Raw genomic sequence first — 17345 nt, 5'->3', positions numbered from 1 at the left:
CATTATTGTTGTTGTACAAAACAAAGTAACAATATTCATCATATGCATAAATGCATAGCATATCTCCTATTACCGTAACACCCAATCTGGACCATAAATCCAAAGACAAGCATAAAAAATATTGAACAGATGCAAATCATAGTCATATCAAACTTAATTGCTAAATGTACAGGCACTGCTTATCTGTGAAAGAACCGATTTTTAAAGTACCTATGAGTGTAGGTGTCATCCGAAGGGTGGCACCTAAGTGTAAAAACACATTCTCGAGTTTTAGTCCTCTGTCATTATATTTAAAAAATATATATATATATATACAATGATGCATTCATATTGTTCAAAATATTATTGCAGAACTATTTACAAGACAATTATGTTTGTGAGAAAAAAGTGCTGTAACAATTTTACAGTGACAAAGAAAATCACCACAAAAGAAAAAACCATTTCCAAATATAATTAAAAGACTGCCCTGCTCAGAAACCTGGACAGACAGCTCTAAGTTAAGAGACGGGACTATAGCCTTACCTAAAAAAGGTATTTGCTTACAAGAAAAATGTGTATGTACATATTACAAAAATTGTGTAGTGTGTCATATTGGAAAAATCTATTATGGGAACTTCAGTTTGCTGAAAAGACATATAATTTGTGCAGAGTATATACAAAGAATTTGATGCACTTACAGAAAATTGTGCATGTCCTCTGTCGCATTCAACCCATTGGGTTGTTTGCTGTCGAGTTTGATGATGTACTGCGTTTCTAAACGGCGTAATAGTTTTTCACGATCACCACCCCGTCTCAACGGAGCAACAGCATCAATGACAAAATATTTAAGGCATGACAGATCCCTGTTGTGCCTGCTGTTGAAGTGGCGTGCTACCGGATACGCCGCATCGTGATTAACTATAGCACGAAGGTGCTGCAATATTCGAACATGCACCTGTGCGCCAGTGCTGCCTACATAGCGCAGACCGCAGGTGCAAGTAAGGACGTACACCGCGAACTCCGTACGGCAATTGTAATTGCCGTGAATTGAGGAATCAGAATCAGAAAAAGGAGTGCGGTAATGGGTGGTATTGTGGCCGAACTTGCACGCTCGACATGAGGCGCATTTGTGAAAGCCTTTACCTCCAAACCAGTTGGTGATCTTCGGCAATTCAGGGCTAGATTGTACTAACTTGCTGCGCATACTGTATGCTCGCCTGAATGTGACCACCGGTTTGTCTGGGGTCCTATCGCGTAAGACTCCATCTGTTTTAACAATTGCCCAATGCTTGTTAATTATGGATTTTATCTTGCGATGCTGTCTGCTGTACGTGGTTACCAATCTAGTGACATTAGGTGCGCTGTTGTCTTCAGGGGGTTTAGGTACGAACAAAGAGTCCCTAGATCTTTGTTTGCTCTTTTGCAATGCTGTGGCTAAACAGGTTTTGCTGTAGCCCCTGGCCTCTAATCTCTCAAGCATTGCCGTCGCCCCCTCCTCAAACTTTTCCTGAGTATTGCATATACGCTTAAGGCGTAATAGTTCGCCCAGCGGAATGCTCATGATGACATGTCTGGGGTGGCCACTGCTGGCGTGTAAAATACTGTTACCAGCAGTGGACTTTCTATGTAGGGAAGTGATAATCTTGTTGCCCATGATGTTAATAGAGACATCAAGAAAATCAGCCGAAGTTTCGCTGATATTAGAAGTGAAAAACAAATTAAATTGATTCACATTAAGTGCATTCACAAAATTTTTAGCACTCGCCATGTCCCCTTCCCATACACAAAAAATATCATCAATGAAGCGCATCCAATGTTTGACACGTTCAAATCCACAAATGCCTGGTAATTCCTGCTCCTCCCACAGCCCCACGTGCAAGCACGCGTAGCTGGGGGAGAAGCAGGAACCCATGGCTACACCACGTATCTGTTTCCAAATCTCTTTTCCAAACAAAAAATAATTGTTCTCCAAACACCATTGTACCAAATTGCAAATCATTTTGTTGTGGCTGTAATACATGCAAGATTTGCCCCCCAAAAAATGTCTTATACCCTCAATACCTTTCTTGTGTTCGATGCAGGTGTATAAGGACTCAATGTCCAGAGTGATGATGCACCAGTTCTTTTGCCATGCTATGGCCTCTAATTGCAAAAGAAAATCACCTGTATCTTTGATGTAACTGGGTAATGATTGGACATGCTCTTGCAAATAAAAGTCGATGTATCGTGAAATATTCTCGCCCATACTCTTGATGGCAGAAATGATGGGCCTCCCAGGTGTTGGATTCTGCATTTTGTGCACCTTGGGGATTAGATACATGTGTGGTATCACTGGATGTTCAATTAATAAAAATGCACATTCCGTAGGGGAAATCAGAGTTTCTCTTTTGTAGGACAAAAGCAATTTCTTGATGCTGTCCTTTGCATGTTTATATTGGATACCATTACTTCGTATATAACATTCAACATTGTCCAATTGGCGCTTTGCTTCTGTAGTATATTGTTCTTTTTGCCACAAAACAATATTACCTCCTTTGTCAGAGGGACTCACAATGATTTCTTGATTTTTGGACAATTTTGCCATTAAGTTGTTATATTCCCTTGTTTGGAAACTGGACATATCTTTGTTGGAATGAATTTGTCTGTTGAGTTTCTTTAAATCCTCAATAATGCAGTCATGATAAATATCCACCGCATCTTTAGGCATAACGGGGACAAATTTGCTCTTAGGCTTGAAAGGACTTTCACCTGCTCCCCTTTGGGGAACGTCAATTCCACGTAATTCTGTTTGGGTGTCAGCTACATCCATCTCCATATTCGGTGCCTCATTGGCACTGTTGAGGTTGCATAGCGTGATGAGGGTTCTTGCATCATGGGCTGGAACTAAAAAAGGGCCGGTGTTTTCTTCAGCCTTCTTATGTGGATCATCTGAATTGTCGCTGGATTTGTTTTTGATTGCATGAAATTTACGTAATTTCAACTTTCTAATGTAAAGGTAAACATCAGCCCAAATTTTCAAGGGCTGCTCAGAAACAAAATGTGCCATTTTCCTGAAAATGTCAGCCAATTCCGTCCACAAACGCCAAAGTTATTAGACATAGAATTTTCAAAAATCCCATAGAGAAAAAATCCTAACTATATATACCTACTGGCGACCGCCAGTAGGTAATATATATATATATATATATATCCAAGCAAGCTCCTTCAAGGAAAGAGAAAAGGCCACAACTGGGGATAGTGTCGGAAGCGCTTTATTTAACTGCCCAAGCAGAGTAAAGTTCTGTCACCCTCTATGGCGGATGCATTTCGGCGTGGTCAGCCTCTTCAGCGCCAGGTGCTAGTGATTGAGGAATGGGCTGTGAGTGAAGGTAATATATGTCCTGCCTTCTCCTCATTCACAGACGGTAGCTCCCCCCACACTGATGTCATCATGGCATATACTTTCTGTAGTCCGCCCGGACTTCGGCGCCTACAGGTTCCAGCATGCAATAGCACGATTCTGGTAAGTATCGCAGAGAATGTGAGGATGGAAAATAGTGCTCCAAAGTCAGTGAATTGCCCCAAATGTCCACAAACACTCATGAGCAGCGGCACTTCCTCCAGTCCCCAAACCGCTAAAACCACCTCGGCAACAAAATCCTTTCTGGCGGGGGCAGGCATGGCAATCCTACCTGCCCAACGTGGTGCGCAGTGGCATCCATCTCGTCATACTTCTTCCATGGCTGGGTGGTGGGTTCTGCAAAATCCGGTACCCCGGAAAAGAACAGACTGCGAACAGGGTTCCAGTGAAAGCAGAGCCTCTTGCAAAAGCGGGGGCCTTTTAAAGCGCGACACTGGAGAACGCGCTAATTGATATCCAAGCAAGCTCCTTCAAGGAAAGAGAAAAGGCCACAACTGGGGATAGTGTCGGAAGCGCTTTATTTAACTGCCCAAGCAGAGTAAAGTTCTGTCACCCTCTATGGCGGATGCATTTCGGCGTGGTCAGCCTCTTCAGCGCCAGGTGCTAGTGATTGAGGAATGGGCTGTGAGTGAAGGTAATATATGTCCTGCCTTCTCCTCATTCACAGACGGTAGCTCCCCCCACACTGATGTCATCATGGCATATACTTCCTGTAGTCCGCCCGGACTTCGGCGCCTACAGGTTCCAGCATGCAATAGCACGATTCTGGTAAGTATCGCAGAGAATGTGAGGATGGAAAATAGTGCTCCAAAGTCAGTGAATTGCCCCAAATGTCCACAAACACTCATGAGCAGCGGCACTTCCTCCAGTCCCCAAACCGCTAAAACCACCTCGGCAACAAAATCCTTTCTGGCGGGGGCAGGCATGGCAATCCTACCTGCCCAACGTGGTGCGCAGTGGCATCCATCTCGTCATACTTCTTCCATGGCTGGGTGGTGGGTTCTGCAAAATCCGGTACCCCGGAAAAGAACAGACTGCGAACAGGGTTCCAGTGAAGGCAGAGCCTCTTGCAAAAGCGGGGGCCTTTTAAAGCGCGACACTGGAGAACGCGCTAATTGATATCCAAGCAAGCTCCTTCAAGGAAAGAGAAAAGGCCACAACTGGGGATAGTGTCGGAAGCGCTTTATTTAACTGCCCAAGCAGAGTAAAGTTCTGTCACCCTCTATGGCGGATGCATTTCGGCGTGGTCAGCCTCTTCAGCGCCAGGTGCTAGTGATTGAGGAATGGGCTGTGAGTGAAGGTAATATATGTCCTGCCTTCTCCTCATTCACAGACGGTAGCTCCCCCCACACTGATGTCATCATGGCATATACTTCCTGTAGTCCGCCCGGACTTCGGCGCCTACAGGTTCCAGCATGCAATAGCACGATTCTGGTAAGTATCGCAGAGAATGTGAGGATGGAAAATAGTGCTCCAAAGTCAGTGAATTGCCCCAAATGTCCACAAACACTCATGAGCAGCGGCACTTCCTCCAGTCCCCAAACCGCTAAAACCACCTCGGCAACAAAATCCTTTCTGGCGGGGGCAGGCATGGCAATCCTACCTGCCCAACGTGGTGCGCAGTGGCATCCATCTCGTCATACTTCTTCCATGGCTGGGTGGTGGGTTCTGCAAAATCCGGTACCCCGGAAAAGAACAGACTGCGAACAGGGTTCCAGTGAAAGCAGAGCCTCTTGCAAAAGCGGGGGCCTTTTAAAGCGCGACACTGGAGAACGCGCTAATTGATATTCAAGCAAGCTCCTTCAAGGAAAGAGAAAAGGCCACAACTGGGGATAGTGTCGGAAGCGCTTTATTTAACTGCCCAAGCAGAGTAAAGTTCTGTCACCCTCTATGGCGGATGCATTTCGGCGTGGTCAGCCTCTTCAGCGCCAGGTGCTAGTGATTGAGGAATGGGCTGTGAGTGAAGGTAATATATGTCCTGCCTTCTCCTCATTCACAGACGGTAGCTCCCCCCACACTGATGTCATCATGGCATATACTTCCTGTAGTCCGCCCGGACTTCGGCGCCTACAGGTTCCAGCATGCAATAGCACGATTCTGGTAAGTATCGCAGAGAATGTGAGGATGGAAAATAGTGCTCCAAAGTCAGTGAATTGCCCCAAATGTCCACAAACACTCATGAGCAGCGGCACTTCCTCCAGTCCCCAAACCGCTAAAACCACCTCGGCAACAAAATCCTTTCTGGCGGGGGCAGGCATGGCAGTCCTACCTGCCCAACGTGGTGCGCAGTGGCATCCATCTCGTCATACTTCTTCCATGGCTGGGTGGTGGGTTCTGCAAAATCCGGTACCCCGGAAAAGAACAGACTGCGAACAGGGTTCCAGTGAAAGCAGAGCCTCTTGCAAAAGCGGGGGCCTTTTAAAGCGCGACACTGGAGAACGCGCTAATTGATATCCAAGCAAGCTCCTTCAAGGAAAGAGAAAAGGCCACAACTGGGGATAGTGTCGGAAGCGCTTTATTTAACTGCCCAAGCAGAGTAAAGTTCTGTCACCCTCTATGGCGGATGCATTTCGGCGTGGTCAGCCTCTTCAGCGCCAGGTGCTAGTGATTGAGGAATGGGCTGTGAGTGAAGGTAATATATGTCCTGCCTTCTCCTCATTCACAGACGGTAGCTCCCCCCACACTGATGTCATCATGGCATATACTTCCTGTAGTCCGCCCGGACTTCGGCGCCTACAGGTTCCAGCATGCAATAGCACGATTCTGGTAAGTATCGCAGAGAATGTGAGGATGGAAAATAGTGCTCCAAAGTCAGTGAATTGCCCCAAATGTCCACAAACACTCATGAGCAGCGGCACTTCCTCCAGTCCCCAAACCGCTAAAACCACCTCGGGAACAAAATCCTTTCTGGCGGGGGCAGGCATGGCAATCCTACCTGCCCAACGTGGTGCGCAGTGGCATCCATCTCGTCATACTTCTTCCATGGCTGGGTGGTGGGTTCTGCAAAATCCGGTACCCCGGAAAAGAACAGACTGCGAACAGGGTTCCAGTGAAAGCAGAGCCTCTTGCAAAAGCGGGGGCCTTTTAAAGCGCGACACTGGAGAACGCGCTAATTGATATCCAAGCAAGCTCCTTCAAGGAAAGAGAAAAGGCCACAACTGGGGATAGTGTCGGAAGCGCTTTATTTAACTGCCCAAGCAGAGTAAAGTTCTGTCACCCTCTATGGCGGATGCATTTCGGCGTGGTCAGCCTCTTCAGCGCCAGGTGCTAGTGATTGAGGAATGGGCTGTGAGTGAAGGTAATATATGTCCTGCCTTCTCCTCATTCACAGACGGTAGCTCCCCCCACACTGATGTCATCATGGCATATACTTCCTGTAGTCCGCCCGGACTTCGGCGCCTACAGGTTCCAGCATGCAATAGCACGATTCTGGTAAGTATCGCAGAGAATGTGAGGATGGAAAATAGTGCTCCAAAGTCAGTGAATTGCCCCAAATGTCCACAAACACTCATGAGCAGCGGCACTTCCTCCAGTCCCCAAACCGCTAAAACCACCTCGGCAACAAAATCCTTTCTGGCGGGGGCAGGCATGGCAATCCTACCTGCCCAACGTGGTGCGCAGTGGCATCCATCTCGTCATACTTCTTCCATGGCTGGGTGGTGGGTTCTGCAAAATCCGGTACCCCGGAAAAGAACAGACTGCGAACAGGGTTCCAGTGAAAGCAGAGCCTCTTGCAAAAGCGGGGGCCTTTTAAAGCGCGACACTGGAGAACGCGCTAATTGATATCCAAGCAAGCTCCTTCAAGGAAAGAGAAAAGGCCACAACTGGGGATAGTGTCGGAAGCGCTTTATTTAACTGCCCAAGCATATATATATATATATATAAATTTCAATTTTTAGAAACAAGGAATTGCACAGCACTCTATATATATATATCAACAAACACCATTTCCTCCACACTCTTGAAAGAAATGCACTGCTCACTGGACTTTCGAGCATACGAAGGTTTTAATCTTCATTCTTAAAGCAATGTGACAGCAATGTCCCCGAAAACGATATGGATGGGAAAAGGAATTGCAAGAAATCGGAATTGAAATTGAAAAAGTGTTACACTGCATTCTGGGGATTGTAGTATATGCAGACTACACTGGAATCTGGTAGTCTTCAAAAGGCGCGCGCAACCAAGCGGAGAACGCCACAATCCATTTAAAACTTACCTGTGAACAAGGCTGCCAAGTCGGCTGAAACGCGTCAGGTTTCTTACAAAGGATTTGATGTAAGCTGTCACTTTGCTTTAAGAATGAAGATTAAAACCTTCGTATGCCCGAAAGTCCCGTGAGCAGTGCATTTCTTTCAAGAGTGTGGAGGAAATGGTGTTTGTTGTTTAAAAGGGGTGCTCCGTCCCCTTTGCACTGACTGCCCTGTGTGGTTGAGGCTCCTCTACGGAGAAAATGGATTTGGATATATATATATATATATATATATATATATATATATATATATATATATATATATATATATATATATGATCAATAAAAGAATACATTTTCTAGATGTCTATTTACAAATATTGATGTAACCGTATGCATCAGGATCAATATCGTGCAAAAGGGACACTATACATGCTGCAAAAGCACCAGGACTATTCTTATAGCCCATAGGCAAACGTGTTAACCTTTTTAAATCTTTTTATTAACCTCATCACTGCAGCGCGAATTCCGCCAAAGTGCTGAACATTCCTATCACGGGCGTGGGCATGACGGCTCCCGGCCGTCATCAGCACACGCCCACCATGGCTCATGATGGCCGGGAGCCATCATGAGCATGGAAGAGGTTAACATTGCCCATGTTCTCATTCATTATACAGCTGTGTTCAAAAGGCATGAAGGATAAGAACATTACATTGTACAATCACAGGCGAACTTGACAATACAATAGTTTGATTACACTTAATCTCCATTCCCCTTCCCACCCTGTGTGGCTCGATAACTCCACCAAGTCCCCCATATCTTCTTCCCTTTCTTTATGCAGCCCCTGCACTTGTATATCGTTTCCTCTGCCCTCTGACACCAGTCCAGATCTCGTAGCCATTGGTCCCATTGCGGGGGCGCCTGCGACCCCCAGCAACTGGCAATATTAAATTTCGCCACCCCGGCTGCCATGGCCAACCAAATCTCATTATACCTGGACCAGTCTGTGGGTCCTTTCATCATAAGTAAAAGTCACCCAGGCTCCACCAGGACCGGAGATTCCACCACTGTTGCCATCGTGTGTGCAACCTTAGTCCAGAAGGGCACAAATGTTCGGGCGTTCCCAGAGAATATGGTAGAATGTCCCCTCTCCCTGTCATCCCCTCACATACAGCGGGGACAGGTTCTTGCCCCATGAGAACAGGTGTGTTTGCGGGTAATACACCCGATGCAAAAAATTTTATTGTACGAGGCGGAACCTGGTCCACATTTCAGTTTCACGGGGGCTTTGCAAGGCATCCTGCCAATCCTCTTCCTCCAGGTCTAAAGTGTCCCCCTCTCATCTCTCACACAGAGACACCAATGGGTCAGGCATGTTATTTATGAGCTTACGGTAGATAGTGGATAGTTTTCGAGAATGGGATTAAGGAATAGCCTGTCTTCCATGGGAGAGTATTCTGGGATCGAAGTGTCTGAGTGTATATGAGAGCGCAGAGTGTGTGTGAGGCGCAGATGTTGGGAGTCGTGTAGTTGGTATTCTTGTTTGAGGTAATCAAAGGATCACGGGGCATTCCCGTTAGCTGTTCTCCGAGCCATAGTGGGGTCCTGCCTGATAAGATGCCTGCCCACCCCAGAAATGTATTGGCCTCCCGCCAGCATTGGAGCACGACCCCCGTGTGCGAGGGTAGAACCCCGCGCAACCTTTGAGAGTATAGAAGCGGCTCGCAGTTCCCTCACGGCATAACATATCTATCGATTCTGTAAGCTGGTTCCGAATCTGGCGCGTAAACCCAATCGTTCACCACTTGCAGCTGGGAAGCCCAGTAGTACAATTGGACGTCCGGGAGGGCAACCCCCTGTCGTACACCCCTCTTGTGAGCTTTCGCATCGCTATCCTCTGGTTCCCCCCTCCCGTAGCAGCGTTCGCACGGCCAGGGATATATGCCTGAACACCCCACCTGGAACCGGGTATGGCGCATTTTGTAGGATATATAGGATTCGCGGCAATGCCAACATCTTAAATAGTGCGCACATCCCATTAGGGAGAGAGGCAAGGACCTGCAGTGGGTCACGTCCGATGCCAGCCGCGCCACGTGGGGCTCAAGATTTTTGGTGAAGAACTCCGCCCAGTCCCTGATGACATACACCCCCAGGTATTTGAATCCATCTACCGCTATCGAGGCTGAGCAGCTCCACGGGATCCTCGGGGGAGGGCCCGAGAGGGCATGAATGAGGGATTTGGCCCAATTGATCATATAGCCAGAATAGCTACCAAACAATTCGAGGAAGTGGAGCGCCTACGCCATCGAGTGGTAGGGTCTGTCCATGTGGAGGACAATGTCATCAGCGTATAGAGATATACGCTCCTCCCACTCATCATTGAGTGCCAGGCCCCAGAAAGACCTGTCCCTCCGAATCCAGTGCGCCAGTGGCTCAAGGGCCAGGACGAAGAGGAGAGGGGACAGGGGACACCCTTATCTGGTGCCCCTGCACAGGGGAAATGCTCGGGACAACGCCCCATTAACTCTTACCCTCGCTACCGGCTGTTCATACAGCAGGCGCACCCAGCTACAGAAAACTGGACCGAAACCCAGTCTCTGGAGAACCAAGAACACGTATGGCCATTCAATGCTATCAAAGGCCATTGAGGCGTCAAGCTCCATCAAGGCCATTTGAGTGCTGCCCACTTCCTCCATCATGTAAAGGACCCCTTATAACCCCCTTCTCAGGTGGATCTTCGCATAATGAGCTAGAAGTTCAAACGGGCATCTGTACAGCTGAACTGTGAATGGCAAGTGGCTTAGGATATAAATACTTACCCTATCATTGTAAATTTAAGCACAGAACAGTCCTGGAAATATCGGGATCAATTTAAGGGAAAACACAGTATGCTAAGAAAATGTTCAAAAACAACTGAAAGTTGATGATCCTATTTAATACCTTCTCATAGCAGTTTTTTCCAGAAGAGAACTCTGTTAATTCTATCAAATTTACTTTACCACAAGGAATAAGACATTCATGTATCTTTACCAGATACCCTTGTCAGTAAATTACCTGAAATTATTGGATATTAAATGTTGCATGTATTACTTATATGAGAGAAATGAAAATGTTCGATATAATTAGAACTTTTTTTTAAAGATTATAGTAGCGCTATAATAGTTATTTTTTGTAAATTAACCCCAATGTGTTTCTCCACAATAACAACCTCTCTCATGTCAAAATTGTGCTTGTTTTAGAGAGAAAGCTAAATGATCTAGGAGAAATCAGGAACTGGTGTCAGTATTTTCCTTCGGAAGCTTCAAGCTAGAGAGTGAAAACACTTTTGTAGAATTCCCCAAAAATTGTGATAAAGATAGTTCAATATGTTTGACAAAAAGAATAGGTTTCCAAAGGGGGGGAGGCGAAAGGACACTATTTACCACTCAAGGTGGTGGAAGGTCCAGTAGCAGCTTAGTGTCCGTACTAAGTACTAGAGATACCAACAAAAGGAGAGGGTGCTGCACTGTTCCTGAAAAGAGGTGAGGATTTAAGGAAGGTTTTGGGAAAAGATTTACCTGGCGTGACCAAGGGTGTTGTAATGGTACCCTGGGGCATCCATTATGTTGGATGTAATTGCCTCACACACCCCGAAGAGTGTCATGCTTCATCATCGGCGGTTGCTCCTCGTCGGGGAGGCGGTGCAACCCCCGACGGGCTCACCTCAAAGAGGGGCTCTTTGGCGGAGATCTTTTTCCAACTGCCTTTTGGTGAAGTGGGGGTATGTGGGCAGGATGGTATATTCCTATTGAACTGATTAAAAATGTAGCAAGGGGTACCGGAATTACCTTTATTCTAGTGGTCCTCTGGCTACAGTTAAAAGGTGGGGCTAGCTTCCTAGGTGTCAACTAGTTAGGGTTGTGTGACCCTAGAAGAGGCTAGGGGTGCATGTGGTCAACATGTTTCTCGCTAGGGCTATAGTAACCGCGATTCTTCAGGACCAAAGTGAAAGCAACAACATGCTAATCTCATATATGTTGTATTTGTTACCTTAGTGGATCCTCCTATGCCTAATGGTCATATGTGAGAGGCCACATGAGGGATCGGCGGTGTGGTACTCCAGAGTTGAGCCCATATGATGTGGCTTCAGCGCTCCGAGTCCGTGTGCTTTGACCTACCCCTTACCGCCGAGCTCGAGTAGATGAAATCTTTTCCCAAAACCTTCCTTAAATCCTCACCTCTTTTCAGGAACAGTGCAGCACCCTCTCCTTTTGTTGACAAAAAGAATAGTTATATTTCATGACAATATTAAAATGGGAAATAAAATAACAGGAACAAATATTTACACCATAGGACAAAACTATTGGAGACTAAGGGCCTGATTTGGATCTCTGCGGACAGGTAACTGTGTCCCAACGGTGACGGATATCCCGTCAGCCGAAATATAAATTCCTTTTTGTCTTATGGGATTAACATTTCTGCAGATGGGATATCCGTCACCAGTGTGATGGAGTAAACCATCCGCTCAGACCTTAATCTCAGAAATATAAAATATATTAAACCTCCATCACTAATTATCAATTCGGTAAAAGTGGTTGCTTTTGGAATCGGCAAGCTATCGTTTCTGTGATAGCTTTTAGATAAAGGAATCTTTCATTTTTGTAAATGCAACCCATTTCCTTTTCACATTCACAAAGGTCCCCTTGGGGACTCCTTCCCATTTGCAAATGGATCACCGCCTCCTAATAATGTTTTGAAAATGGTCACAAAACTTAAAACATACCATTAGGATGTATTAAAGTATTCAGAAGTGGCACAATTAATATCCCCCTTTGAATTTCTGAATCGTTAAATTGGCTTACTATATTTCAAAAAGTGTTTTAGCATTTACAAAGCATGTGAATTACTAAATCGAGCGTAACCTATGCACCTATCTGTTTAATGCTAATATTGCTTCAGATCAAATGTAAACCATCTCACATATCTCTGACAGAATACTTCTTTAAAGACAGGATTTCTTACCTCAAGCTTTAACGTTTTGTTAAATATAATTCCAAATGCTGTCTCTCTATGCAGAAAAGAATCTAAATCTGTCTCTGGACCTTAGGCATAAAATGGGATGTAATCATATTTGTTACATATATTATCTGATTAGCAGGAACAATACATTTCTTTGTTTTCTCGAAACCATTATAATAAACATATTCAATCCTTTTAGATTTTATCTGTCAGTTCTGGGTTCTATTGCAGACCATAATCTCGATTTACACCAAGGATCAATTCCACCCATGCCTTCTAAAAGCTATTGATCTCAATTACTATTATCAAAAATAAAACTGTAATAGAACTGATTTGATAGATGGACCTTCAAGTATTACGCTCAGTCAGTTTATGGAACGAAATATGGAGTTACAGTCTGAATACCTTAGATCCACAAGCATGGCCTGACCATTGTATTTTACATCAATAGATTATTTATCAGCACATAGTCTTTGATTTCAATTAACTCATCTTCTAATTCACTCTTGTGCTGGGTCTGTGGGAAATATTTTCAATAGGATATTTACATTCCGAAAAGATAAGAAATAATTAGTGTTTCAAGTCTGGTCAAACCTTAACCCCTTCCATGCTCATGACGAGCTCAGCTCGTCATGCAGTACACTGCTTGTGTACTGCATGACGAATGGGATTCAAGGATCTGCAGCACAGGAGAGGAATCTCTCAAGCAGCGATGGAGTTAATAAATGCTACACCTAAATATGCCCTTCTGTGTCTTTATGTTTTATTGTGCCATATGATTCAGAAATGGCTTGGTTTTCCTTTCGGAGGTAAACTTTTAAACATATTTTTTGTTGTTGCCATTTGAAACATTATCACTGTTTGGGAAAATAACAATAAGTGTTCCTGTCATGCTTGTTGAAAAGGGAAGTGTCTAATCACAAAGTGGATTGAATTCAAGTTTATAACTTAATTGCTGGTTTAGAAAAAGCTATGATGTTGAACCCTATGAGGCAGTTCCTCTCCAGAAAGTTTAATGACAGTAGTCAAAAGTCAAATAACACTGATGAAGTCAAAAAGCCTCCTTGAATATTCTAATTGAATTTTAATTACAACATAAAATGTTTATTGTTTACAATATTTCTTAGTGTTTTAATTTTTGTACTATATTGCGGAAGATAAATTATTAGTATTTGTTTTTATATATGTAGGAAGCATTACATAAATGAAATCCCTGTACCCCACCTTCTTTCTTTTCTTTCCTTTCTTCTCTTCATAAACATTTCCATTGTTGAACTTTTCAGGTTGCCTGATATTACGAATTTTGCTCTTCATAACTAATCTGTGTAACAGAATGCTATGTTACAATATGTTGAATTTTATGTACCACTTTTGTCTATAATATGTATGTATGGCAGCTCATGTTTAGTTATGCTTTATTAAGTAGCTTATGTTTATTAGGTTTTATTATTCAATAAAATGTTTCAAATGTACAAAATGAAAAGTGATATGTATTTACAACTGCTGCATTTTTTTTATTGTATGGGTGCTCTCAAACATTTTCCCAGGGGCCAAAAATATGGTCTGCGGGGTGACGGAGGGCCACATTGGCATCAGCACGGAGAGTCGGGCAGGGCATTTGAGGTATACATAAGGATGGAAGTAGGGGGAACAAAGCATGTACATTGTGTGGACTGTGACCAATGGAGGTTTTGAGGGCATACCATACTGCCCTTTAAAGTAATTTCGTACTGTTTAGAAGAAACGTGGATTTGACAAGGCTCTGTTGTGCTGCATCTCAGTTGCTATCCGTGTACTGGACCCTGAAGTAAGCCTTCTCTGCCTGCTAGTGCTACGTTTGGTGAATTAAGGAATGAATTACACAAGGAACTGATAGACTACATTCACCTTCTTGAATAGAATGTTGTTCATTTTCACAGTGCATGGGTGAACCCTCAAACGCTGAGGATCCAGGGCTAATTTAGCTGTTTTAGGAGCATTTCCTGAAGGTTGTAAATTCTGATAATCTAGAACCCTCAAAAGCTGAAATTCTGATAGATACATCCAACGGCAGATTTCTCACCTTTAGAATATTCCTCAACGTCAGACTTGATCTTGAAAATCTTCGGCAGGACCTCTGCATCCCTGTAGGTGGCACCGTGCAGCTCTGCACCAATGTTGTTCCACTCCCGAGGTGTGATAATAGTAAGGAGTAGGAGAATTACCCCCTTACTGTGTCCAGGAATTTGTTTATTAAAACATTAGAATATATCACACTTAAATTCTTAATTCATTAGTAGTCCGGTAAACCAGACCGAGGGCCTGATAACGATTGTGGCAGGCAGGGTTACTCTCTCACAAACGGGAAAGATATCCCTTTCGCCAAATTAAAATTCTATAGACTATAATGGAACTGTAATTTGGCAGATGGGATATGCGTCACGTTTGTGACGGAGTAACCCTGTCTGCCAATATTGTAATCAGGCCCTGAGTGAGTGGGAGAGGTAATAAGATGTGAGAAGGTAATGAGATGTGCCTGTGAGTAACCATCAATACACAGACTTTCTAGCCTCAAGAGACTTACATAGATCCATTGAATACACTGCCAATGGAAATACACTACATACCCTGCATTACTTCTCCTTTAAATTACATATGCGCTGTGTAACAATCACTACAAAAACATGTTTTGTAAACACTGGAAAAACATAGCTTTTGTCTTTTATGGGGGACAGGCAGCTAAGAAACACTGATAAGCACTGCATTCAAAAGGTTTGTAAAACACCACTGGAATCCACCATAAATAAACACTGTAAACAGGACAGCCTAATCACATGAATGACCTGATGGATTTGGTGATTGTTTGGCAAGATGAGTTTCATGGTTACCAGATTGATGATCTGTGAAATTGAGTCAGAACCCACATAATGGGGGAGAGATGGAGGATAAGGACCAAGAGGTAAAGATCGTAAATCTAGAAAGGGGATCTGTATCTCTTGTTGGTGCCATCCGCCCAAAACTCGGACAAAAGACTTTGACAAGATTTTGAAATTCCTCTGACTTTCGAACTAGACCTGTAACCTTCAATGCCATGAGGAGGTGTTACTCCTCCAGGACTAGATGGTGATTCCCCAGCATGTCCCTCAGAGTGTGTTATCTCTCTGGCAGATGGATTAGAAATTCACAAGAAAGTTCCATCATCACTGAAAACCAGATCACAACTAGGTTGGCCTTCTGCCGCTGGTTTTGCATGGCCACTCGCATCAACATCCCGAATGGGGGAAAAGTGTATCTTCTTTTGCACTGCAGCCCTGCTGGAAGGCCTCTGTCGCCTCCGCTTGGGGATCGGTCCTCCAACTGAAGAACCTAACCAGTAGAGATGAAAGGAAAAGAGATCCACCAAGAAAAGCCGCCGTATTCTCTGAAGCATCTGGCACACCTCCGGATGTAGTTGCCATGTACTGAGATCCTAAAGGTGACAGGAATTCCAGTCGGCTACTTCGTTGGATTTTCCAGGAGGCCTTTCCACAGTCAGCAAGATGTTTCGTTTCAAGCAGTAATGCCAAAATCCTTTTGCCAGCTCCTCTTGCATCTTGTATCATGGGCACCCCAAGTAGTTGATGTTCCTCACTGCAGAGATGCTGTCCTTCTTCAGCAGCACCGAGCAACTCAGTTTGTTCTGCGTCTAACATCGGACCTCAAAGGAGTGGCCCCCTACCCGGTTTTGCTGGCATCGGATTCAATCACGTTGTCCAGACAGGAACTGAAGATGGTTCTCCTATTCCAATCCTCCATCTGATTCAACCACCTCTGCATTTCCTCTTTAGCCTCCTCCGATAGCGGAAATATTGCCGAATAAGTCGACCTGAAGGTGATGTGTCTTCAGTCATTGTAAAGCCCTGTAGTGAAGCGGGCCTGGCAAGATCACCTGAATGGAGGATGCTAACAGTCCCACCAGATGGTCCAGAGCGATGGTCTTCCTGAGCTTGTGACTACATTTTTCCATCTTCTTGGCAGTAAGACTTGGAGGATGGTTACGAAACCCAAAAAAGTGGTTTGCTGAGAAGGGACCAACAAGGAATTCTTTTACTTTATCACAAACCCCAGATGTTCCAGCAACTCCACTGTCTTCTGGAGCTGAGCTGACAGCGTTTGAGGACACTGATCGATCAGCATAATATCGTAAAGGTAATCAATTGAGTGTACAACACTGATGTGGAAAATCTCCACCACAGGTTTAAGTACCTTGGTGAAACACCATGGGGCGGATAAGGGACTGATGGGTAAGGTCCGAAACTCGAGTGCCCTAGGGCCCCAAAGAAACTGCAGAAATCTGAAATGAGGTGGGAAAATCCAGGCCGTCAAATAGGCATCCTTGAGGTCCAAGTGAACCAGCCAATCTCCCTGGCATAGCAGGTCCCACAGAGGATGGAGCCCCCCGTATTGTAATGGCGGTATATAATCCATTCATTGACCTCTGAGGTTGATTATGGAATGCTGGCCCCATTTCTGTTCTCCAGCAGGAAAATGTTGCTTGCAGGAAAATGTTGCTCCCAAAACTAGATGGATGAAAAGTAGCAAGTACGATCGCCCCTTTCCTCAACAGTTCTGTCACCTCTAGATCTATGAGGGAAGCATGATGCTTGGTAAAAACTAGAAAGCGTGGTTTGGAAGCCTGATTGGGAGTCCCCAGGAACTCCAAGTGAAAGCATTGGACCGCCTGTGAGACCCAAAAATCAAACATGACTTCCCTCCAGTTCTCTATGAACAGAGCCAATCTCTCCTCCCCACCTTAAGTTG

General features: G+C 44.7%; 1 protein-coding gene across 1 annotated transcript in view; it reads right to left on the bottom strand.

The window, feature by feature from the left end:
• Window positions 1–17345, bottom strand: part of LOC144758378 (uncharacterized) — a 687536-nt gene that overhangs the window by 187096 nt on the left and 483095 nt on the right. The window contains 1 exon segment of the mRNA XM_078646424.1: window positions 2041–3001. Within this exon segment, the coding sequence (XP_078502550.1) occupies window positions 2041–3001 (961 nt within the window).

Source organism: Lissotriton helveticus, chromosome 1_1 (genome assembly GCF_964261635.1).
Source record: "Lissotriton helveticus chromosome 1_1, aLisHel1.1, whole genome shotgun sequence".
Lineage (NCBI taxonomy): Eukaryota > Metazoa > Chordata > Amphibia > Caudata > Salamandridae > Lissotriton > Lissotriton helveticus.
This window is presented reverse-complemented; position numbering and strand designations above follow the sequence as displayed.